Source organism: Rhineura floridana, chromosome 10 (genome assembly GCF_030035675.1).
Source record: "Rhineura floridana isolate rRhiFlo1 chromosome 10, rRhiFlo1.hap2, whole genome shotgun sequence".
NCBI lineage: Eukaryota > Metazoa > Chordata > Lepidosauria > Squamata > Rhineuridae > Rhineura > Rhineura floridana.
In genome coordinates, this window is record NC_084489.1 from 88,579,125 (window position 1) to 88,603,100 (window position 23,976).

At 42.2% G+C, this 23,976-nt stretch overlaps 1 protein-coding gene across 4 annotated transcripts in view; it reads right to left on the reverse strand.

Annotated features, from left to right (window-relative positions):
- Window positions 1-492: 492 nt before the first annotated feature.
- Window positions 493-23,976, reverse strand: part of LOC133365657 (tyrosine-protein kinase SYK-like) — a 49,623-nt gene continuing 26,139 nt past the window's right edge. For all 4 annotated transcript variants that reach the window (XM_061587951.1, XM_061587949.1, XM_061587950.1 and 1 more), the window contains exons 5-13: window positions 23,607-23,688; window positions 21,738-21,778; window positions 12,893-12,998; window positions 10,012-10,174; window positions 7,004-7,213; window positions 5,270-5,456; window positions 3,861-4,001; window positions 2,612-2,724; window positions 493-1,343 (exon numbers count right to left, since the gene is read on the reverse strand). In XM_061587951.1, coding sequence (XP_061443935.1) covers window positions 1,271-1,343; window positions 2,612-2,724; window positions 3,861-4,001; window positions 5,270-5,456; window positions 7,004-7,213; window positions 10,012-10,174; window positions 12,893-12,998; window positions 21,738-21,778; window positions 23,607-23,688 — 1,116 coding nt within the window. In that variant the 3' untranslated portion in view covers window positions 493-1,270. The remainder of the gene's footprint in view (window positions 1,344-2,611; window positions 2,725-3,860; window positions 4,002-5,269; window positions 5,457-7,003; window positions 7,214-10,011; window positions 10,175-12,892; window positions 12,999-21,737; window positions 21,779-23,606; window positions 23,689-23,976) is intronic.

Here is a 23,976-nt window from a genome sequence, read left to right on the forward strand (position 1 = left end):
CAGTAAAGGGCTTTCAAAAAGGAGATGCCCATCAACTGGTGTGTCTTCCCTTGGGAATACCTTTCAGGGTCCTAAATAATGTGACTGTCACATCCCTGAAACTGGCACCCCAACTTTTATTCTTATGCTGATGGTCTTGGCGGACCAATTGCCTGTAGCAATTGTAAGGCCCTCTGCTAGACGCTGTAGGATTCCTAACTTCTTTCATTTCTTATACTCTATTTTGTTGCCTTACAATTTGTATTCCATTGAATTCAAACTGTAATACACGAAAATACAGTAAAAGACAGAAAAGAAGCAATAAAATACAATTAAAATAAATGTATTTAATGCAGGCATGCCAAGGACCCCTTGGAAGAAGCTCACAGACCACTGGTGATCCCTGGACCACAGCTTGGAAGCCCTTGCCCTACAAGATACTAATGCCCGGACACTGGATTTGTGGTTACACGGCCTGATAGTACTAGTTAAGATAGAGCTATATTGCTGATGCAGGTTCATGTATTTTATTCTTACTGTGAAAGTGATTTATAGTTTATCAGGAAATGATGAAAATGTATACTCAAGTCCATCATTGGGATTCACCCCAAGTAAATGCCTTCAGTTATTGCAGCTTTAGTTGTATAGATCAGGGTAGAGGTTGTGGTTAAGTTGCTGTTGTGGAAAACAGCCTGCAGAAGAATTAGATTTCTCTGTAGAATAAGACTTAACAGCAAGGAAGAAGTACTGGCAAAGACCAAGGCAACATGGTTGTTTAGCACATGAACAACATACTACTTATACAGTTTGAATTGGTAACTCATTAAACACAGTCTAAGGCTGAGCTCTACTACTTAAAACAGGCTCAGTTGTGGTCTAGAATCAATCCCTGTGTTAAAAGCCCCAAGGAAAGGCTATGAAAGAGGCAGTGTGAGTATCCCTGATTTAACAGGAACAAGTAAGGCATGGAAGACCTCTTAACAGCAATACAGGTCTTCTGCTGAGAGCAGGAAAGGTGTCTGGAGAGGTCTGCTTAGCTCTCTTGGCCTGCAGCAAAATCCATGCCAGTCCACAGTCAAAAGGTTAAAAACATAACTAATATCCAAAGGACAACAGGAACCCCACTTTGAAAACGATCCTTTACATGTAGAAACGCTCTGAAAAGCAGCACAGGCGGTTTCACAGCAAAACTTTTCCCCAAAGATTTCCCTGGAGAGCATCTTCGGACTTGTTATTTGCCTCATGCTCGGTATCTCCTTTTACAATCGTCAATATTAAGCACGCCATGCTCTTATTGTGCAATGTCATAGTAGAAGGTGCGCAGCCTGAACTCCACCGCAGAAAATCCTGGCCGATCATCAACGCTGCAAGCAAAAGGCAATTTTTAAAATAGGCACACACCCCTTTACTTTCCCATTATTTAAGACCTGTTTGGCAATTTCCAGCCATCTGTTACTTCAAGACCCAAACTGTGTAATGGAAAGGCATGTTTTGGAGACACTGGAAGTGGGTTTTGACCACAAATGTCAGTAATGCCACAGACTGTTGCTCACCAACCGCATCAGGAAGGTCCCGGAGATACTTGATGGAGACTTGCGAGGGAGATACAGACATTCAGCCCCTAGTCCCTCCTGAGCAATAAAGGACAACACTGCAACACGGTCCCCTCTCCACCAGGTGAAGGAAGGGGACAGCTATGAGAAGGAAGTCGGGTAGCTGAAGACAGACTGCAATTCCCAGCTGCAATGTGATTATAAAGACCGTCTCTCTTCCTCTTGAGGAGTGGGCAGCTCTCGGACTGGTGGAGATTGGAAGGCACCAGCCACTTCTTGAGCTTCCCTGGGAGTCCAGGAGCGGGACCGGAGGAGCATCCAACAGCACCCCATTGCTTTAGGCAATTTCTCCCATAGATGTAAAAAGGCCTTCCTCAGAGAGAAAATACTTGAAGGGGCCCTTAGATCAAGCACCATGCTTGGGATTAGTTCATACTCGGTTCCCATATGACCCAGAATGTTTGCTAAGTGGGTCTCTTCTAAGGCCTCTCCTACAATAATTTAGGGCACCCCCATCACTGAAGGAAGGGTCCTCTGTTTGTGAGAAGCATTGAGAGGGTCAAGAACACCACTCTATCTTCTTCGGTGGAAGCAATGCGTTTGTATTTTTTTTCATCAACATTGCTTTTGAGGTTTAAAAACCATACCTACTTTTTAAATGGCATATTAGATGTATTTTTCATGGATTCTCAACAACTGCGTAGCTGTTGCAGTCCAGCGTTTTGTCAGCCTAATTCTGGAAAATGCTGAACTGGAAACTGGCAGCTGCTATGTAGCTGTGCACAGTGATTCTGAGCAGCTGTGCAGCATTCTCCGCTAAAAGCTAGATCCCAATCATCTATACTCCAAATGGGCTTGCAGGGGATTATTTGCTGTTTTTCCTTGCTGTGCTAGGTAGCTGAACAATTATTGCTAGTTCACATTTTTATTCTTTTGGCTCAAGACATTTAGGACAGATCATATATTTTAATCCCCCCCCCCAATTTAAAATGCAGAAAAAGCAAAGAAAGGGCAGGGGGAGAAAGTCACAAGCAATCCAATATTTTTATCAGAAGAAACAGGAATATGATGATGCTCACTTATACGTCCAACACAACTTCATTAAGTCATAGATCTCAGGTGGGCAGGCAGGTGGGCATTCCATGCGCAATCCTAGTTCAATCATCTGAGCAACCTCTCCCCCTTTCATGCCCTGCAACAGAGTGAGAAAGGATTTTGGTCGGATGGAATTACTTACAGAGACAAGTGAGGCTCTGGGAAAACATGGAGTGCCTCTCTCTTTGGTTCCCGCATCTCCATTTGACTCCCTGACCTCCCCCCCCCCCCCAGTGAGTCCGCATCCTCTGCCCACTGAGCATGCATGCTGAATCTGCATTTTGGGTTTTGAGTGGGGCAGACATAACTTGTGCTGATCCCACCTATGTTAAATTATCTGATTTCTCCACTGAAGTCTCTTCTGTCCCCAGGGGACACTTAAAAATAGATTGTTAGAGGGAATTGGGGAGAGACATGAAATGGCCCGTTCTACATTTCAGATAACAGCTGGTATAGCACAGTGGGGAGGAGAGCCTGGCTGGGAGTCCAGAGCCTGTGCGTTCAAATCCCAGTTCGTGTCTCCTGGGCATCAAGAGCCAGCTAAAGATCACCCCCACAGCAAGTGGCTCAGGGGTCACGTGCCCTGCCACCTGTGCAGCCGTGGGCAAGCTCCATAGTCCCCAGGAACCCAGTTGCCCCCCAGCTGGCAGTTGCGGACAAGGAAGGGGCTGGCTTGTGCAGATATATGGCAAGCTGAGCAGGCCCTGGCCAGCTGGGGAGGACCAGCCTCAGAAGGAGGCAATGGGAAACCCCCTCTGAATACCGCTTACCATGAAAACCCTCTTCATAGGGTTGCCATAAGTCGGGATCGACTTGAAGGCAGTCCTTTTCCATTTCACATTTCAGATAGATCTATATGTCTCTTGTCCTCCTGTTACTGCCACTCCATTCACCACCACCACCCGGCTATCCTTTTATTTCTTCTCCAGTCTCTCATGATTCCATGACACGGAGTTATTATTTTATTTATTTATTTATTAGATTTATATTCTGCCCTTCCTCCCAGTAGGAGCCCAGGGTGGCACACAAAAGCACTAAAAACCCTTTAAAGCATATTTATCATTATTATGGGGCTGTTTGGGGGATCCCCCCCCAGTTTGTTTCTGGAGATTTTTGTTATGTTTGAGCATGCCAATACTGTCTGTGCCAGCGCTGTGGTTTTGGCTCACGGAGAAAGTCTTGAATCTGCGTTAAAATATGGAAAACAACAAGCACACACACATATATACATACCTTGTATGGCTTTTGCCCATAGGAAAAAGCCTCCCACATTAAGACACCAAAACTCCAAACATCGCTCTTGCTTGAAAATTTGAAGAAGTTCATGCATTCTGGAGCATACCACTTGATTGGCCATTTCCCATAACGCTGTGCCTACAATGATTCCACAAGTAAATGGAGAGATCATTAGCCATATATACCATTAGCCATATATACAGCGATAAGTAGAAACAATTTCGTTTTTGAATTTTTTTGAGGTTTTAAAGTCTACCCTCTTCTGACAGCTTAGGGGATGGTCCGTGCATCTACAGTAAGGAGAGAAGGGGGGGAAGGTTAACCACTGAGGGGTCCAATGTTCCCAGTGTAGCATCGTGCTGTGAGCCAATGATGTCATCAGTGTGGGTGTGTATACGTGCAACCTGCTAGAATCTACTCAGCACAGACAGCATAGCTGCACCCGCTGATTCATAGGGTCGCCGTAAGTCGTAATCGAAGGCATATAACAACAAAAACCTGCCGCTCCCTGCTTGGCTCAGCTGGCAGCAGTGACAGCTAGCAGGTTGTCCAATTAGTTTTCAGAGAACAAGGACCCAGAAAAGATGCCTTGCAGTGGTGCCTGTGCTGCCCTGATTATGTTTTGTATTGAAGAGTGGCTTACCAATTGTAAACTACAGCGGAAGTACTTGCATATCACAGAAAGCTACAGTGACGCTGTGACAAGAAGTCTCAGCCAAGGCACTTTAACAGGGTGAAATATCTTTCTATGTAATATTTTTGTGTTGCGCTACACGCTTCTGTGCAGGCGCAAGTTGTGATGCTGTGAGGTTAGGGGGCAAGGGCCCAATGGTGACAGCGCCTGCAGCAAACAGGTGAGCGAGCAAGTGCGGTGGCGGCGGAGGCAAGCAAGGTGCCCAGCGGTGGATGGGCGTGGCCCTTGGCTGGGGGGTGGGTTGGTTGGGGGAGAGGAAGGGGGACCTGTGGGAGGGAGGGAGACTGCGTGTGAGGGGAGACCCATGAGGGGGATGGAGGGAGAGCTGGTGACCCATGGGGGGAAAGGGGAAGAGTGGGCTCATGATACGTGGGAGGGGTGAGGGCTGATGACCCATGGGAGTGAGGGAGGGAGGGCTGGTGACCTGTGGGTGGAGGAGAAGCACTGGTGACCCATGAGGGGAGGGGTGGAGGGGGACTGCTAGTGACCCATGTGCAGGGAGGGAGGTGGACGTGCTGGTGAGGGTTAGAGAGGTACAGCACTGGCAACCCATGGGGGGAGGGCTGCTGACCCATAGAGGGCAGGAGCGCTGGCGACCTGTGGGCAGGGGAAAGGAGGAGGAGTGCTGGTGACCTGTGTGTGTGTGGGGGTGCGCTGGCAAGAGTAGGCAGGGTTGGCGAGTGAAGCAAGCAAGGGCAGAACTGCTAGTTACCTGATAATAATCACTAGAGCCCAGTGCTTTGGAAAGTCCAAAGTCACTGATTTTGGCATAATGTTGTGTAACCAGCAGTACGTTTCTCGCAGCTAAATCTCTGTGCACAAAGTTGTTCTCTTCCAAATATTTCATCCCCATGGACACTTGATGAACCAGCTCTATGATATTCTTTTCTGTGACATCTCTGAAAAACAAAAACTGCACCTTTAGCAATTTGTAGTATATTTTCACTCATTATTTCATGGCAGTTTGTTTATTGTATTTTAATCAGTTGTTACTAGATTTTCTTTGGGTCGAATCCCACATTGTGCAAATGGATTTGCCTTTCCTTTCCTCCACCTTACAGGCTCCCAGATGTGCTACAAATCTGCTCCTGAGGGCTAGTAAACCCTCCATAAATGATGTTGGGGGGCACGCACCCCTTTCCTTGCAGCCAGCTTTGCAATCTTTTGTTTGAATGTGAGGAACATGCAAGGGTGTGTGAGTGTGTTATCAAATATAAGTATTATAAATGCTTATGTTACAAACCCATTACATGCTTGCACTTTTCAAGACTGAAGGTGTCCCATCTAGAAGGGCTCCATACTGGAGAACAAACAGTAATGACGCACTGTACACATTTCTCGACTCTTTTGAGAGCACACCTATCATGTAATTATTCATTCTGACAATTCTACTATCATCAGGTATTGCTAAAATTCAGTTAAATCTGTTATTCAACTAGTTCTCTTTTGAATGATTCAAGAATTTAAGAATATCTGAATTCTTCTAATACTTTGTATATCAAAGGTTTTAAGGTTTTCTGTGTCTCACATAGGTTTTGAATATTTTCCATGTTAAATGTTTAAAGTTTTGTACATTATTTTGATATTCCACACCTCCAAAATTAATGTCTTCAGTCTAGCTGTACCGATTGTCAAAATACATAATAAAGTCTTTAAAGAAAAATGAATAAAAATCCCTATCAATCATCCTTACAGTTCGGCTCAGCAGATTTTCATAACTTGACACTAGTCACTGGGAAGTGAACTTGCCTGATGTTGACCAGAAGCCAGCACAAGCAAAGCATTGTGGGCAATAGGCGTAAAACTCCCAGAAAACCACTTTTATAGCTTTCTCCTATGTATATTAAATATGGCTAATGGACAAAAGTGCACATGATACATGCTCTTTTTATGTCCCCATGCAGAAGTTCATTTGTGAAATACTAAATTCAGTAACATGGCAGCCAAATTCCTTGTCTCCCAAGTCAGCAGGCAAGCTTGTGTGTCTAGGGGCCCATGAATACCTAACTATAAAATCCACATTTTCCATATTTGAGATCCATATATGTCCTGTTTATGGTCTGATTTATATTGTGAAAACCCAATTTTCAAACATCCATACGTCTGGGATTTTTTGGGGGGGAGATCTAAATTGCTTTAGCATTGGTCACTCCCCTAAGTCTACGCCTTGTCACTGATTGATCCATTTAGCTTTTCACAGTCCCTTCTCTTCCCTGGACCTGATGGGTTTAGTTTCATTTACGGAAACTGCTTCAGTTTTTTACTGAATTTCACTAACATGGCTGGACATTAGAATCTTCTGCACAAACCAGCAGTGTAAGTGGGCTCTCAGAAAAAAATTAAGCCTTGGAAAACCATCATTATACATTTCTAGCACCCATGTTAGTGTTAAAGTTACAGTCTATTGATTTTGCATTTTAAAGTTCAAGAATTCAATAAACGTTACCTGTGTTTTATCAAATATTTATTCAATGGGCCAAGTTCAGCCATTTCCATTACCAACATCCAGGACTCATCCTCACACAAGCCAATCATTCGGACAATATGAGGGTTATCCAGTTGTTGCATTACAAGTGCTTCTCTCAGCAGTTCATCTTTTATGGCGGGATCATTGCCTTCGTTCTTGAGAATTTTCACAGCCACTGTTGTTTTCCCTCTGCAAATAAACCACCAGGAAACTTACATTATATGCCTTGCTCAAAGGAGTCTTCCCTGATTGGCACATGCTCAGTCTATTCAGTTTCCCATTTCTAAGTGTGGCTGTGTGTATCACCTCAGAGAAGTGGCAACTAACATTTTTAATTCATGCAGTATAAGTCTCTAGCCCTCCTAGAGTGAAAGTTATGAAGCAAAATATGCAGGTAGTGGCAGCTGGTGCCACCATGTTAATGAGGCAGTGGAATCCACTCCAGATTTTAGTTTAACTTTCAAGGAGCTGTCCAAGGTTCACACTAAAACCCGGAGTGGATTCCACTGTCCCACTGACATGAAGCTACTAGCTGCCATTGTAGGCAGGTACCCTTCAAAGTAAATGTTTTGAGAGATATGAATCAGCCTGCTTCCACCTTCCACTGTTTTTAGCCAATGAGTGATGTCACAGCTCTAACTAGCAAGTGTGTTAGAGAAGCCCACAGTTACATATGCACAGAGAAGGCAGACAATGCAGAAGGAACTTCCTGGTTAATTGTGAAGGTTTGTTTTCGCCTTTTTTTTCGGGGGAGAGGGGTCATCATTCAAATTTTTGTTTCTAGACTCCGACAATAGAGACGGGACTGCCTGATTTGTATTTATGGTACTTCTTGTCTCACTTTGAAACTTTTTTCATTATTTCCTGCTCAAGTAGTGATTGTTGCTCAGATAAAATAACTGAGAAATCTAAGATTTTAGTGCAGCTGTGACTGGGCAGTGGTGTGTCCATCAAAAAGCAAAAAGTAGTAGCGACAGCAAACATTCATACTCTAACACAGGCTTACTTTCATGCAAAAATGTCATTTTTTTTCTATGCAGCCATTAAAAAACTACCCTGCTAATGCAAATAAAACCTGTTAGTATATCCATATTGCAGGAGAGGGCTGAGGGAGAGGAGCATATGACAACCCTGGAGTGTTTTTTGATTATTTGTTTGTTTTTAAAGGGGACTGTAGGAGTGCAAGAGGGGGCTGCTGACTACAACAGCAACAGTAATGGGGGAAGGAACCATTAATTTTCCCCCACCAATGGGGGAAAAATAGGGGGATCCTTGGGGTTGGGAATTGGTATAAACACTTAAATGGTTGTATCAAAGGTTGAAGTCCTTGTCCTCAACACAGAAAACAAGAAAAGGGTCGCTGTATGGCCTGTGCTGATAACATTGCTGCAGTTGTTATACAATGTCAATAAATAATCACAACAAATAGACTTTGAAGACACTGTTTCCATTTTAATTATTTAACCTGAATTTATCCAAGCATGGGTATCTGGACCTTGGTGGCTGTAAAATCTCTTTTCACCACCCGCCCCCTGATCTGAAATATGGACCTGTTGGTCTGCCGTTGAATGCACTATTGCTAGCCTAAGATCAACTGTTGACAGATCCGCAGTAACATAACTGCTCTACAACTCATTAAATGTGAATTCTTTGCATGGCTTAGTATTGACATTAGGGGAGAGCGCCATTTTTGTGCCTTTCACAGCTGCATTGAAGGAAGCACTTCTCTACTCAGCGCATAGTTAAACTATGGAATTTGCTCCCACAAGACGCAGTAATGGCCACCAGCTTGGATGGCTTTAAAAGAAGATTAGACAAATTCATGGAGGACAGGGCTATCAATGGCTACTAGCCATGATGGCTGTGCTCTGCCACCCTAGTCAGAGGCAGCATGCTTCTGAAAACCAGTTGCCGGAAGCCTCAGGAGGGGAGAGTGTTCTTGCACTCGGGTCCTGCTTGCGGGCTTCCCCCAGGCACCTGGTTGGCCACTGTGAGAACAGGATGCTGGACTACATGGGCCACTGGCCTGATCCAGCAGGCTCTTCTTATGTTCTTAAGGCAGACGTTCAACAGGTTAAGTCTTTTCTAGTATGGAAAAACAATTATAGGGAAAGCTTCAGTTCAGGTAAGATGTCTGTCAGACATCATATTCGTTGCATGTGGCTCCTGACTTAATTTTGGTCCCTCCACTGTACACCCAAAAGACGATGAATTTTGCACATGACCCAAAGTATATGCAAATGTTTGTCTTCTTTTGCCAGTGGGACAGAGGGCCCAATCTACCTACAATGTCCTTGGCCCAGAAATTCCTGCTGGCACCCATGTGGGCTTGGGCTGCACAGCTGCAAATCTATGTTCTATGAAATGAAGTGTGACTTATTTTTAGAGCAAAAATGTGTGGGATTAGCTTTCACTTTTTTAAATTACTGAAGGAAAACAACTTTAGTATACCCTTAACGTTAAAAAACAAACAAACCGAAACAAACCACTGTTGATGACAGAATAATAGATCCTGGTCATTTCATGGAATGTACTCCTGTACCAGGTAAAGCAACCTTCTCCATCTGTGTGACTTGCAGCTGGGGCTCATGGAAGTCATTGTCCAAAATATCTGGAGGGCACCAGATTGGGGAAGGCAAAGGTCAACAGCGGCGCATGAAGAGGCAGAGCGGCCAGTGCCACCCTCCCAGCGATGGGGTGGGGTAAGGTGATGGCCTGGGCAGGGTGGCTCTGGGATGATGGCATTAATAGGTCACTCCTGCGCGTTGCCAACAGCACCAACCTGGAACAGCCGTGACCTTGTTGCCACCTCACCCCATCCCATCTTGGAAAGTAGAAGCATTGCTGACATCAGGCATGTGCTCCCCCCATCACCCCCCTTGGGCTGCTGCTGGCTGAGGGAAAGGATGTCAGATTCACGACTTAAAAGTAGCAGTATCAAAGATGTATGACAAAGAAATCAAGATGGAGAGAATTTCAAAACTTACTTTTTCATTTCATAGGTGCCCTTTTTCACAGTGCCAAAATTACCAGAACCAATTTCCTGCTCTTCCAGGGTCAGCAGATTTCGGTCAAGGGTAGCTTTTATCTCTTCTGTGTCTACATATGGACTCACATAGACCTCCGTGTCCATGGGGAACCTCTGATCAACTACACGTTGAACAACAGGACAGATTTTACATTGCATGTGTGTATGTGATATGAATGCCTCTGTTCTCCCTGATATTAACACAAGAACTCAATAAAAACAATTAAAAAAAATATTAACACAAGAACTGTCGAATGTTAGGCCTCTCCCTTATTTCTTATTCACTTCTCCTTCCAGACAGCACCATATGCCAGCAACAGCCTCTACCACAATTGGTTGTTGTTGTTATGTGCCTCCAACTCAATTACGACTTATGGCAACCCTATGAATCAGCGACCTCCAAGAGCATCTGTCATGAACCACCCTGTTCAGATCTAGTAACTTCAGGTCTGTGGCTTCCTTTATGGAATCAATCCATCTCTTGTTTGGTGTTCCTCTTTTTCTACTTCCTTCTGTTTTTCCCAGCATTATTGTCTTTCCTAGTGAATCATGTCTTCTCATGATGTGTCCAAAGTAGGATAACCTCAGTTTCATCATTTTAGCTTCTAGTGACAGTTCTGGTTTAATTTGTTCTAACACCCAACTATTTGTCTTTTTTGCAGTCCATGGTATGCGCAAAGCTCTCCTCCAACACCACATTTCAAATGAGTTGATATTTCTCTTATCCGCTTTTTTCACTGTCCAACTTTCACATCCATACATAGAGATTGGGAATACCATGGCCTGAATGATCCTGACTTTAGTGTTCAGTGAGACATCTTTGCATTTGAGGACCTTTTCTAGTTCTCTCACAGCTGCTCTCCCCAGTCCTAGCCTTCTTCTGATTTCTTGACTATTCTCTCCATTTTGGTCAATGACTGTGCCAAGGTATTGATAATCCTTGACAAGTTCAGTGTCCTCAATGTCAACTTTAAAGTTACATAAATCTTCTGTTGTCATTACTTTAGTCTATTTTTACCAACCACAATTGGTAAGCTTCTTGAAACCGACTTTCCGCAGCAACACCTTTGCTGACTAGGCCTCCCAGATGCATGTTAGTTGCATTTCCATTACCCACTGCTCCCCACCCTCATCTCAATTTGTCATCTCCTAACCTCTTCCCTCCAACCCCCTCTTTTGTTGGTTGTTTAACAGGCACCTGCTTGTCTGACTTTACGCCAAATAAACAGCTCTTCTAATATTTTGCTCATTCCTCCAGCAAACCATCTTAAAGTAACTGCAGTGACTGAAGCAGACTTGTGAAAATGGAAAGTCAGTGTGTAGTTCCATGCAATCCTATCTTTAACCCTGAAAGACTAGGAAAAACCTTTTTCCCCACATTTGGCCTTTAAAAAAATTAAGAAGGTTTTGCAAAATTCCAAAGATGCTTCACTTGAAAACAGACCTAAAAGTTTAAAAGTGGTCCCATGTTATTTGTGTGTGGGTGTTGGTGCGGAATTGGGGAAAAAAAATAAATTAGCAATACAGTCCTATGCATGTCTAATTAGGAAAGTTCAAAGGGATTTACTCCCAAGTAAATGTGCTGATAAATCAACAAAATGATTTGGCAAAACAAAGCTTAGGAGGAGACAGTTTCACAAAACAGTTTCTCCTTGAATTACTGGGTGAATTGCATGAATTTTGGGTCAAATCACTATACCTCTTCAGCAATATCAGCAACTGAACGTAGTGGGACTGAAATACCACTTGGAGAGCTTTTTGATCAAGCGGTTTATAAATGTTCTAATTTTCTAAATAAAAATAATTAAACGTTGTGACAAATATGCTCATTATAAATAGCATTTCTAGGCATTATAAAGCATTTCCAGGACTTTTTTTTGAAGATTTCTGCATTATGAATTACCACAATTATTCAGGGTTTTACCAGTTTCCATGTTTAGCACTTTAACATTTCTGCATAAGCATCTGTCCACCTCAAAATAAGAAGGAATAGATGACATCCCTGGGAACTTGACTTTTTAAAAGAAAACTGCTACTAGGTTCTTGGCTATTGTTTCCAGCTAGTGTTGGGACCTATTCAGAACAGGAAAACACAAGGCTTCCTTTTCCAAAGGCTTTAGAATCAAGTTTGGGATAGAATCTTTCTTTGGTGTAGCAAGGCTACTTGGAGGAGCGGAATTTATTTATTGTTACATTTATATCCCACTTTTCCTCCAAGGCTCAAGGTGGCATACATGGATCCCTTGCTCCTCATCACAACAATCCTGTGAGGTAGGCTCAGCTGAGAGACTGGCTGGCACAAGCTCACCAGTTAGTCTCATGGCTGAGTGAGGATTTGAACCCTGGCCTCCCAGGTCCTAGTCCAACACTTTAACCACTACACCACACTGGCCAGATAAGCTCATTGGGGTCTCTTATTCAAGTTAGGAACCTAACCAGGCCCAAAAGAAAGAAGGGGGATTAAGATGATACTAAATTCAAGGTGGAAGGAAAGCCTTATAATACTAGCAAGCACTAACGAGCACATCAATTCAAAGTCCATCTGAAGTCACAGTAAAGGCAAAGCAAGTTTTCATCATCATCATCATTATTATTATACCTCTGAGGTAGGTTAGGCTGAGAGACAGTGACTGGCCCAAGGTCACACGGTTTTAAAATCTAACGTTTACAAGGGAAAGATGTGACCAAAACATCTGCCTAACCCTTAGATCCTATTTTGAGAGTTGCAGACATCTAGAGTGAAGGCAAGTAAGATTTGAATATGTGGCAAGATAACACAAATGACTTGGCCTATCTTGAACGACAACTACTATCAATAAAGGAGTGATATCAATGCCTACCTTGCTTTATCCATGATGGCCCATAAGGGTTATATGGAGAAGTGTTAGATGATGAGGATGAAGGTAAGGCACAACCATCATTCCAGCCAGGAACAGGTAAAGGTGGCTGTGGCACATAATCAGATTCTTCCATTAGCATATTTTTGGGGTATTAAGGAGAGTATTATATGACAAGAACTAAGCAATGAAAGATATAGGCGATGAAAGTATGCATAAGGAAGCAAGCAAAGCTTACCTAAACCTCCAGGTTATTTCTTGCATACGTATGCCAGCAAAATAAAAAGACACATGACAAAGCCTAAAGAATTCTGGCAAATATTTCACAGCATTTCCTGACGAGGGAATTAACTAATGGCTTTGTGTTCAAATTGTAGCTCTGTAGAATTGCTGGTCTTATTGCAGAATTCTCCACCCGCTCTAACTGAAGCTGCTCAATGTTTGTTTCCCTACTCTGTATTATGTTTTTCACGACTTCCTTTTTATGGTCTCTGCATCATATATAAACATATCCCAAAAAAACTCTGAATCAGTAAGTCTGAGAGTGAACCCATCTATATCTCCCAGTATTTAAAGTGGTAGACATAGGTTCATCTCACTAATCATTTTTTTTTTGCCTGTCTCTATATCTTCCCTGTCAAACTGACAAGCTCCTCATCTATGTTCCTGGCCCTTGGCTTTATTTTCAGCATGAGTCAATAAAATTGACTATACAAAAGGATGGTTTACCAATGGCATTTTATTCGGCATGCAGTCAGTCCTGACAGTTGGTGGCAACCCATTAACCAGGATCACACATGTGAAAAAGACTGTCAGAGATAAAATTCCCAGAGTTACGATGGCTGGAAAAGTGGTGTTGACTGTGTCCGTGTTTACCTGGTTCACTTCTGTCACGGGCCAGTGCATTCTTGAGCAAGGACTACCTGTGTGTCTCATGGGACCAGAGCTTGGAAAAGTTACTTTTTTGAACTACAACTCCCATCAGCCCCAGCCAGCATGTGCTACCTGCAGGCTACCTATAAAGGCTGTTCAGCAGATTTTGTTTATTGTTGCTCAGCTATGTCTGTAAATTTTATTTTAATGGGTTTGCAGCTGAATGACTGCAGGGCCTACGTTGCTTAAGCTTAACTTGCAGAGAAACTGAGATCCTGAAAAGAATTTTGGTTTTGGTGGTCATTTTAAGTCTTGTTTGTATTCCTGCACCTCTATCAGTCTGTAACACTATTAAGGATGCCTTGATGAAGAAAAAGACAGTAGGTGAAATAAAACTGATTCAAATGAAACCAAGTCATTAGGGAGACAGACAAATCTATTCACTCTTCCAAGTAGGCATTTGGCACCCTAAACATTTTTACTCAGACTTACTTCTGAGTAATATTCATGGAACAGTATGTCTGAATGCATTTATGACTGCAGTCTTGCTCCACAGTTCTAAACACTATAGCACAAACGTACTCCTGCTGCATCCATTCTAAAAAGTGTATCTAATTTGCTGTGTATCCCATTAAATACATGGAAGCAGGAATTTAATTGTTTCCAAATCTTTGGTACAATATAATTTAAATGAGATAAGTACATGGATACGTGCTTCCCATCTCTGCACTTGTTAGGGGGAAGATGCAAAATCTTGACTTTGAATACAGCAGAGAAACAGGGAGGCAGGAAGTGTGGAAGCCCTTTACTTCTTTCCCCCTCCAAATCTTACGTCCTAAGCCGTGGATCTTTTCACTAACGAGAAACTGAGAGATGCAGTAGTCTCATCCAGCAAAATCAGACTAAACCAGATTAAATGATCAGCGATTTAAAGTTTGTTCATTTCAGAATTGATTAGGACTAGCATGAAGGAGAGAGACATGTAAAATCCACTTAATTTCCCCCATTTATTAGATAAAAGAAACACAGAGAACTGATCTGCCCCACACTTATGGGAAAAGAAGCAGGCATGTGCCAATCTGCTTCACCAATTAGGAAGTATTTTTATTGGAACTTTTAATGTAACATACAAAGGGGGGGCAAGCTGGCTTCCATTCATTTCTCCTAAAAATAACCAGTGTTAATAAGCACAAGCACCCAAATATTACTCTTCATTACCTTAATTAACTATTTTCATTATCTTAGTTAGTTTTCCTAACGTGCATGCCTCTACATATCTACTCTGAACAGAAGTAAGCCCCAATGAGTTCAACGGGACTAACTTGCAGGTGCGTATGTAGGATTGTCGCCTTGTTATACTTCTAAACTGTGTACTAATCCTCCATGAAGTCTTTGTAAGAGCCAGTGAACAATTTTATCATCATCCTATTATAGTCTGCATGCGGCTGATCCTGAACTGCTTGAAGGCCTTCAAGAGACTACAAAAATAGGCCATCAAGGATGTCCAACATCACTTGCATTTACATGACAGGCTGAGAGGTAAACAGTCTAACTAAATGTTGGGAGCCTGTGAAGAATTGTTGTGGGGTGTGTGTAGGAAAAATAATTTGAAGCACCCCCACCCCAGCCCCCAATAGCACGAGACTACTGAACTCCAGGGCTACATGTGCAGCTCCTGGTCGCCTAGTCCAAAACCTTAACAGTTATAGTTCTATAGTGCTAGCTCTCGACTCAGACGTGTAACACTACAGCAGTTTTCACCCCCCAATCCTGTATGGGATAGGGTTAAGGAGGCAACTGGGGGGGAGGGATGTACATTCCTGACCTTATTTGTAACCACACGCCACCCCTGATTCCAGGATGCATGAAGCTGTCAGGTCAGAAGTAAACACTGAAGAAAGTTGCCAAATGTGCACAAAGGATTAGCAGCAAGGCATGGAGTCAAACCATCAAAAAGAGTTGTGAGTGAGCTGAGTAAGGGTCAGTCCCTCCACACATCTACAAAACACTGCATTTATGCACTTTTTTGCTTCCCAGCTTTGGGAAAGTGTGTGATTTGATTCTGGTGATAATTCCACATGTTGACCAAGTCTAGAAACCACAAAGGATATCAAAAGAATAAATAAGTGTATCAGAAAAATTAAAAGAAATGTTTAACACACATACCTATTTTCTTAAGTTGTCTGCAATAGTGGTTTCCAAACTCTCTACTGAGAGTAGGGCTCAACTGTGGACTTTTGCATTTTTCTCCATGATTCACATGTAGGAACCTTCCCTTTGAGTACTGGATTGAATCATTGCTCCTCGTGTATAAGACCCATTGTCTGTTGACCTACAGTCCCAGATGGTTTCTGCTGAACACTGGTGGCTTTCAGTCAATGATTTAGCAATCATTGGGCTGCTTTTGGTATCATTTTTTTGGATCCTATTTTATGATCCTGGTGTGGCTGCAAGATCACCTGAAGATTTCCTTTCCAATTCTGGTTAGCAGTAAGTGCCAGCCTAGCAATGGCAATTAGCCTTAAGTACAGTTTATTGAAACAAGCCAAGTTCAAATTTTGCTTTATGAAACTGCCTTGTTCTAATGAATCATAGTTAAATATACCACAGTTTAGGGCTCTGATGAAACACTAAACTATGATTTAAAAAATGTTAGCGAAAACTTCAGATTTCCTCCTCTTGGCCACACTGCAGGAAAATGAAGTTGAGGAAGTATGGCAGGCCAAGCCTCTGCTATGCTCATTCCCAAAATGACAAACCATAGTTTATCATTGCATCTGAACTGTCATCACTCTAAAACAGTCTTGCTCCTTGCTTCAAAAGAATAAGCTCTTCCAGTCTGTTTTTCAAAGCACTTGATTTGGCTGGAGAAAATGAGATACAATTGTTTATTGTGATACTCTGAAACATGAATGTTGAATGCAAGGTTATTTTTTAAAATTCTTCCTTAAATAAGTGAGGATGGTTTTCCAAGGGGGTAACTAGGTTGAAGATGCAATCCACTATGAACTTACCAAGAAGCAACTCCCTCTGAACTCAATGGGGTTTACTTCTGAGGTAGACATGTATAGGATTGCAATGTTAATCTTATAGTTTAGGTTTAAGAAGTCTGTGGAACTATATTAATAAAAGATTCACCCACCAAGATCCTCCAAACCAGAAAACTGTGCATATTGGCAGTTGTGTATTTAAATAGCTAGCTTTTTTGAACACTCAGGTAGTTCAGTGCTTATTCTGACTGTAATCCTGTTCCATTAAAGTCAATAGGAACAGAACTGCATGCTCTGAATGTGTACATAAATTAAGGGGTCAGCTGTTTTTGCATTACCTTCAGGGGCAGGTTTCACAAACAACTTTTAAAAGACATAGGTACATTCTGAGAAATCATACCCTGTGTCTTCAAATGCATGAAAACAATAATGGCAGAAAAGAATGCACATATTTCACAAAAAAGATGTTGGAACTCAAGACACTTCTGGACACTAAGTAGTACTTAGGTTTTGCAGCACAAGTCTATTGTGAAGCAATATGATGAGGAAGCCTCTTTTTCCAATCCTAGTTGTGTGTGGGCTGCCCTAGCAACTGCATCATAAGCTTGTCTTCAGGAAAGGCGGCAGGAAAGGCCTTCAAGGAGGCAAGAAGTGGTAGTGATGGGGGACTTCAACTACCCGGATATCTGCTGGGAGACAAACTCTGCGAAGCACAAAGCCTCCAACAAATTCCTGATGGGCCTTGCTGATAATTTCCTCTTTCAAAAAGTAGAAGGAACAAGGGGATCGGCAATCCTGGACCTGAACTTAACTAACAGGGACGAATTGGTCACGGGAATTAAAGCGGTCGGTACCTTGGGGGAAAGTGACCACGTAATGCTGGAATTCGTGATTCTGGGGAATGCCAAAGAAGAATATAGTCAAATATGGACCTTGGATTTCAGGAAAGCCGATTTTAGCAAGCTCAGGGAAATGATGGTAGGATCCCGTGGCTAGATAGACTAAAGAAAAAAGGAGCCCAAGAAGTGTGGGAGTTCATGAAGAACGTATTACAAAAAGCGCAATCGCAAACAATTCCAAAGAGGAAGAAAAACAGAAGACATCGGAAAAAGCCAATGTGGCTACACAGAAGACTGGTGGAGGAGGTAAAAATAAAAAAGAGCATGTATAAAGAATGGAAGGAAGGATGCATCACCAAGGAAGAGTACTGACGAGCAGCTCGGGCTTGCAGGAATAGCGTAAGGAAAGCTAAAACCCAGAATGAGCTGAGGCTGGCGAGGGAAGCGAGGAACAACAACAAGGGGTTTTTCAGATTGAAATTGAATTGGGAGAAAATACGTTCGAAGCAAGAGAAAGACCAAGGAAACGGTGGGACTGCTGCTCAATGAGGATGGCAAAATGTTGACAGATAACAAGGAAAAGGCAGAACTGCTGAACGCCTATTTTGCCTCCGTTTTCTCCCAAAAAGGGAACAGTGTGCAACCTTGCATCGGTAGCAATCTCAGTAAGGGGTCGGGATTGCAGTTCAAGATTGATAAGGAGATAGTCAGGAAATACCTAGTTAACCTAAATGAGTTCAAGTCTCCAGGGCCTGATGAACTGCATCCCAGAGTATTGAAGGAACTTGCTGATGTACTCTCGGAACCTCTTGCCATCATCTTTGAGAAATCCTGGAGAATGGGAGAGGTGCCGGAGGATTGGAGACGGGCAAACGTCGTCCCGCTCTTTAAAAAGGGTAAAAAAGAAGATCCGGGGAATTACAGGCCGGTCAGTCTGACTTCAATACCGGGAAAGATATTAGAACAGATAATAAAAGAGTCCACTGGCAACTATCTAGATAACAATGCTGTGACTGGTAGGAGCCAGCATGGGTTTGTCAAGAAAAAATCCTGTCAAACTAATCTCATCTCTTTTTTTGATTGGGTCACTAGCTTAGTAGATGGTGGAAATGCTGTAAATGTAATCTATCTAGATTTCAGCAAAGCGTTTGACAAAGTCCCCCATGACCTTTTGATTAGCAAACTGGTCAAATGCGGACTAGATGGAAATACTGTCAGGTGGATTCACAACTGGTTGGAAAACCGTACTCAAAGAGTGGTCGTCGGTGGCTCTGCTTCGGATTGGAAGGAGGTCTTGAGTGGAGTGCCACAGGGTTCTGTCCTGGGGCCGATACTCTTCAACATTTTTATCAATGACTTAGATGACGGGGTGGAGGGAAGCCTTATGAAGTTTGTGGATGATATGAAACTGGGAGGGATAGCTAACACAATGGAAGACAGGAATAAAATCCAAAGGGACCTGGATAACTAGAAAATTGGGCTAAAATTAATAAAATGACATTCAATATAGACAAATGCAGGATTCTGCATTTAGGCCACAAAAACAAAATGCATGGGTACAGGATGGGAAATACCCGGCTTAGCAGTAGTGCGTGTGAGAAGGACCTTGGAATTGTAGTGGATCGCAAGTTGAACATGACCCAGCAGTGTGATGCTGCGGCAAGAAAGGCAAATGTAGTTTCGGGCTGCATAAACAGAGCTATAGTTTCCAGGTCGAGGGAAGTAATAGTCCCACTATATTCTGCATTAGTCAGGCCTCATCTGGAATACTGCGTTCAGTTCTGGTTGCCTCATTTTAAGAAAGATATAGACAAGTTAGAGCTGGTTCAGAAGAGGGCGATGAGGATGATAGCCGGTATGGAGAACAAGTCTTATGAGGAAAGGTTGAAGGAACTTGGCATGTTCAGTCTGGTGAAGAGAAGGCTGAGGGGCGACATGATTACACTCTTTAAGTACCTGAAGGGCTGTCACATAGAGGAGGGTACAGATTTGTTCACTGCTGCCCTAGAGGGTAGGACTAGGTCTAATGGTTTTAAGTTGCAGGAGCGTAGATTCAGATTGGACATTAGAAGGAACTTCTTGACAGTAAGGGCAGTTCGGCAATGGAACCGACTGCCTAGGGAGGTGGTGGGATCCCCTTCGCTGGATGTCTTCAAGCAGAGGCTGGACAGCTATCTGCGGGAGATGCTCTAGCTGTGGATTTCCTGCTGTGAGCAGGGGGCTGGACTCGATGGCCTACAAGGCCCCTTCCAACTCTATGATTCTATGAAAAATGGAAATGGACTGCCTTCAAGTCGATTCCGACTTATGGTGACCCTATGAATAGGGTTTTCATGGTAAGCAGTATTCAGAGGTGGTTTACCATTGCCTTCCTCTGAGGCTGAGAGGCAGTGACTGGCCCAAGGTCACCCAGTGAGCTTCATGGCTGTGTGGGGATTCGAACCCTGGTCTGCGAGGTTGTAGTCCAACACCTTAACCACTACGCCACACTGGCTCTTCAGAGAGTCAATGAAAACAGCAAAACTCATAATTCACATGTATTTTTTTATTTATTATATGAGGGAGATAATTCTAGGTAAGTGGAAAGGGCAGGTCTAGGTTTGACATGTTTTGTGTAGCAAATTAATTCTCCTGCGTGTTCTTTTTTCTTTTCAAAGCTGTAACTTGTTTTGCCTTCAACAAAACTATGGGGAGCATTTTTCTTTAACATGTTTGGCTTTCTAATCAAGTTGTCCAGCTGCTTATTTTAAAATTCAATAGATTATAAAAGCATCCTTAGGGATCTACATTTAGCAAAAATTCAGAGGAGATGTCTAATGAAAGTAAGGCCACTGGACAGAGAAATCTCCATTTCATTCTTATTTTATTTTTTTATCTGAATCATGGTAAGAGAATTAATATTTAGACTGTTTGCTCTGAACGCATCCTTTATTTTTTAATTATATGCACTACCAGATAGTAAACCAATATGAAACCTTACTTAAAACACACAGACACCTTCAATCTCCTTGGCCCAGTTCATCCATGCAAACATGTTATTGGTTGCTTCAAACCCAACTGAGCGGAGGTTGCTCCATGTGGCAAGCTGTTTATATACAGTGTTCCTCTTCTCCCATGCGTAAGCAGTTTTCACCCTATCATGGTAAACTGCAACAAGTGGAGGTTCGTATAGTGAAAGATGCCAGAAGCGGTGTGGCAATTGGAGTAAGTGTACAACCTTAAAAGGGTATCGCCGTTCAATTTGAAGTCAATGCCCTGCCTCCTTCAGCACCGATGTGAACGACATGGAGAAAAGCCTACTCTTTCAAAACAGGGTCGGATTTTCAAAAGGCCTCTGTGCTTGAGACCAAATGTTTTCATTCCTTGGAGTTCTATTTCCCCTCTCATTCTCCATATAATGGCCCTCTATAATATTTTGGCTCCACTGTTATTATTTTTTCATCCTACCTCACTTTCACCCTGTTCCCTACTCTAGTAGTCAACACATTCAAATTGCTTTGGAGGAACAATGGCTGCAGAGCAAGAAAATACATGCAGAATATCTTAATTTAAATGAGTTATTTTGAATGTATAGTTAGTGTTTTCTCTCCCCAGAATATAGGAACTGTGTGTGCAGAGGAAAGGGGATGGAATCCAAGTGGTGTCACGACTCCACTAATGGCAAGGACTTCATCAATGGAAATGGGAAGGAGGTGGTTTTCGGTGACTCCTCCTGAAGTCCCCACCCCAAACCAAACTGTTCTGGAGGGTTGGGAACCCTCCTGAGTAGATTTCAGAGGGTTTGGGAAGCTGCAGGGAAAAATAATCACCAAAAATCTCCTCCTTTCCCTATTACGCTAACCTACACCGTCCACAAGTGGAGCAGCACCACTTGGATCCTGTCCATTTCCAGTATCCAGATAGCCACACACAAAGTATTGCTGTAATTATTTTTACACAAAATTATTTCTTGCAAAGAACTGAAAGGCAGAGCAAAAAATAAATAAATCCATATGTCTAATGCTGTTGTATGAAAATACACAAACATTTCTGAAAATCAGAGCAAGTATTCATATATTAAGAACTAAAAAAAAATTAATCATCCTTAGACTTTTGTTATATAACAGAAACCATAATTACTGCTTTTCACCAGTACAATTTTCTTACCTTGCTGCCACGAGACTTACGATGTGTTGCGAAGGACGTGCCTAAGAGAATGAGGTAAACTACTATCAGAATTTGTTTCTAGGAAAAATGACAGGAGAAAAACATTCTGTAGGGAATAAATGTGCACAAATCAGTCTAGCTCTGGCATGATCCTGCTGAAAATGTAGTCACAAAACTAAGGAATGGAACTTAGGAACCTGCCTTATAGTGAATCAGACCATTGGTTCCTCTAGCTCAGATACCAGGTATTGAACCAAGAACATTCTGCATGTAAAGCAGATGTTCTACCATTAAGCTACAGGTCTCTCCCAAAGAGGCTGGATTTCTCACAGAGGGACTCTGAGGTTGCAGCAAACTGCTAAATATACTCCTACGCTATGCTGTCATTACCCCCTAAAGCTTGGTAGGGCAGCCCTGTTGCAAAACACAGTACTAAAAGGGAACTCTGAAGTTTCCAAGATAGCTGTGCCCCACTTGCTTAACACAGGATGCTTCTATTATTACTATTATTGTTGTTGTTGTTGTTTGATTTATATCCCGCCCTTCCTCCCAGCAGGAGCCCAGGGCGGCAAACAAAAGCACTAAAAACATTGTTGTTGTTGTTCTGTGCCTTCAAGTCGATTACGACTTATGGCGACCCTATGAATCAGTGACCTCCAAGAGCATCTGTCATGAACCACCCTGTTCAGAGCTTGTAAGTTCAGGTCTGTGGCTTCCTTTAGGGAACCAATCCATCTCTTCTTTGGCCTTCCTCTTTTCTACTCCCTTCTGTTTTTCCCAGCATTATGGTCTTTTCTAGTGAATCCTGTCTACTCATGATGTGTCCAAAGTATGATAACCTCAGTTTCATCATTTTGGCTTTTAGTGACAGTTCTGGTTTAATTTGTTCTAAACCCAATTATTTGCCTTTTTTGCAGTCCATGGTATGCGCAAAGCTCTCCTCCAACACCACATTTCAAATGAGTGGATTTTTCTCTTATCTGCTTTTTTCACTGCCCAACTTTCACATCCATACATAGAGATCGGGATACTGATATTCAGATATTCTATTCTATTCTTATTTTGGGATAAAACAAATCAAGCTTTATGATCTGGGAGGTTCCCGATTCACACGCTACTGCATGTTCTGCTTTGCCTCATCAGTAAAGTTTGAAAATCTGTTTTAAAATGATCTCAGTACTCCAATTTGAGACAATTTGTATGAAATAGATGAATATGAATTTTCAAGTGGCATAAGAGATATCTAAGGGACAGAACAGCATCAATAGGTTCTATTCACTTCTTAGCATTAGGGACTTGTTTAAAGTGGTAAAAAGAAATGGTCTGTGAGATATTGGACTCTGGTTCATATATTTTAATTAATTGATGTATTTTAATTATTGTTTATTTTATAATGAATTGAAATGTTATAATGTGTATATTGCAGTCTGCTTCTGTGTTGGAATTGCTTTTTAATATGCTTTTAAACCTTTTTTAAAAAAACAATTATGTTTTTAAACCTTTTTTTTAAAGTCTTCAAAGCTTTTTAAAAATATGTTTTTAAAGTTGTTTTAATGTATTTTAATGTCTGTTTTTATGATGTTTTATAGTGTTTTTAGTGCTTTTGTTTTTCGCCCTGGGCTCCTGCTGGGAGGAAGGGCGGGATATAAATCAAATAATAAATAAAATAAATAAATAAAATAAATTGCAATGTTATATTGCTATATTGGTAAGTATTTTTTGGTTGAGTGCCGCTTTGGAGACACTATGTGGAAAAGTGGCCTACAAATGGAATCATCATCATCCTCCCTAGATTTAGCCTTTATAGTTAACTAATGATGCACATATGGATTCACCTTCTAAATATTCAAAATAAACCCAGTCACTCACCATTTGCCAAGTGAGGATTTGGGACTGGATCTGTGATGATTCTTAGAAGTCCATCTGCTTTGTAGGAATAATGTTCCACTAGCTATTGTGAGGAGAAATAAAACAGAAAAGATTAGAGCAAAAGGAAACAGGATGAAAACCCTACACTGAACTGTTACTAGTGGCTTGCAGCCAGAGAATCCCGCCACCTGCCCTGCCAACCTCTTTGTCTGTTCCTCGGCCTCCAATCATTCCCTCATGTTTTCCCTACCAAACTGTTCCCAGGCTGCATGCAATGATTTAATAAAGCCCCACTTTCTCGTTAGCCATCCACATTGACCATAACTCATCCTTCAAGGCCACGTTCTCCCTTTAGATCTCCATTTATCAG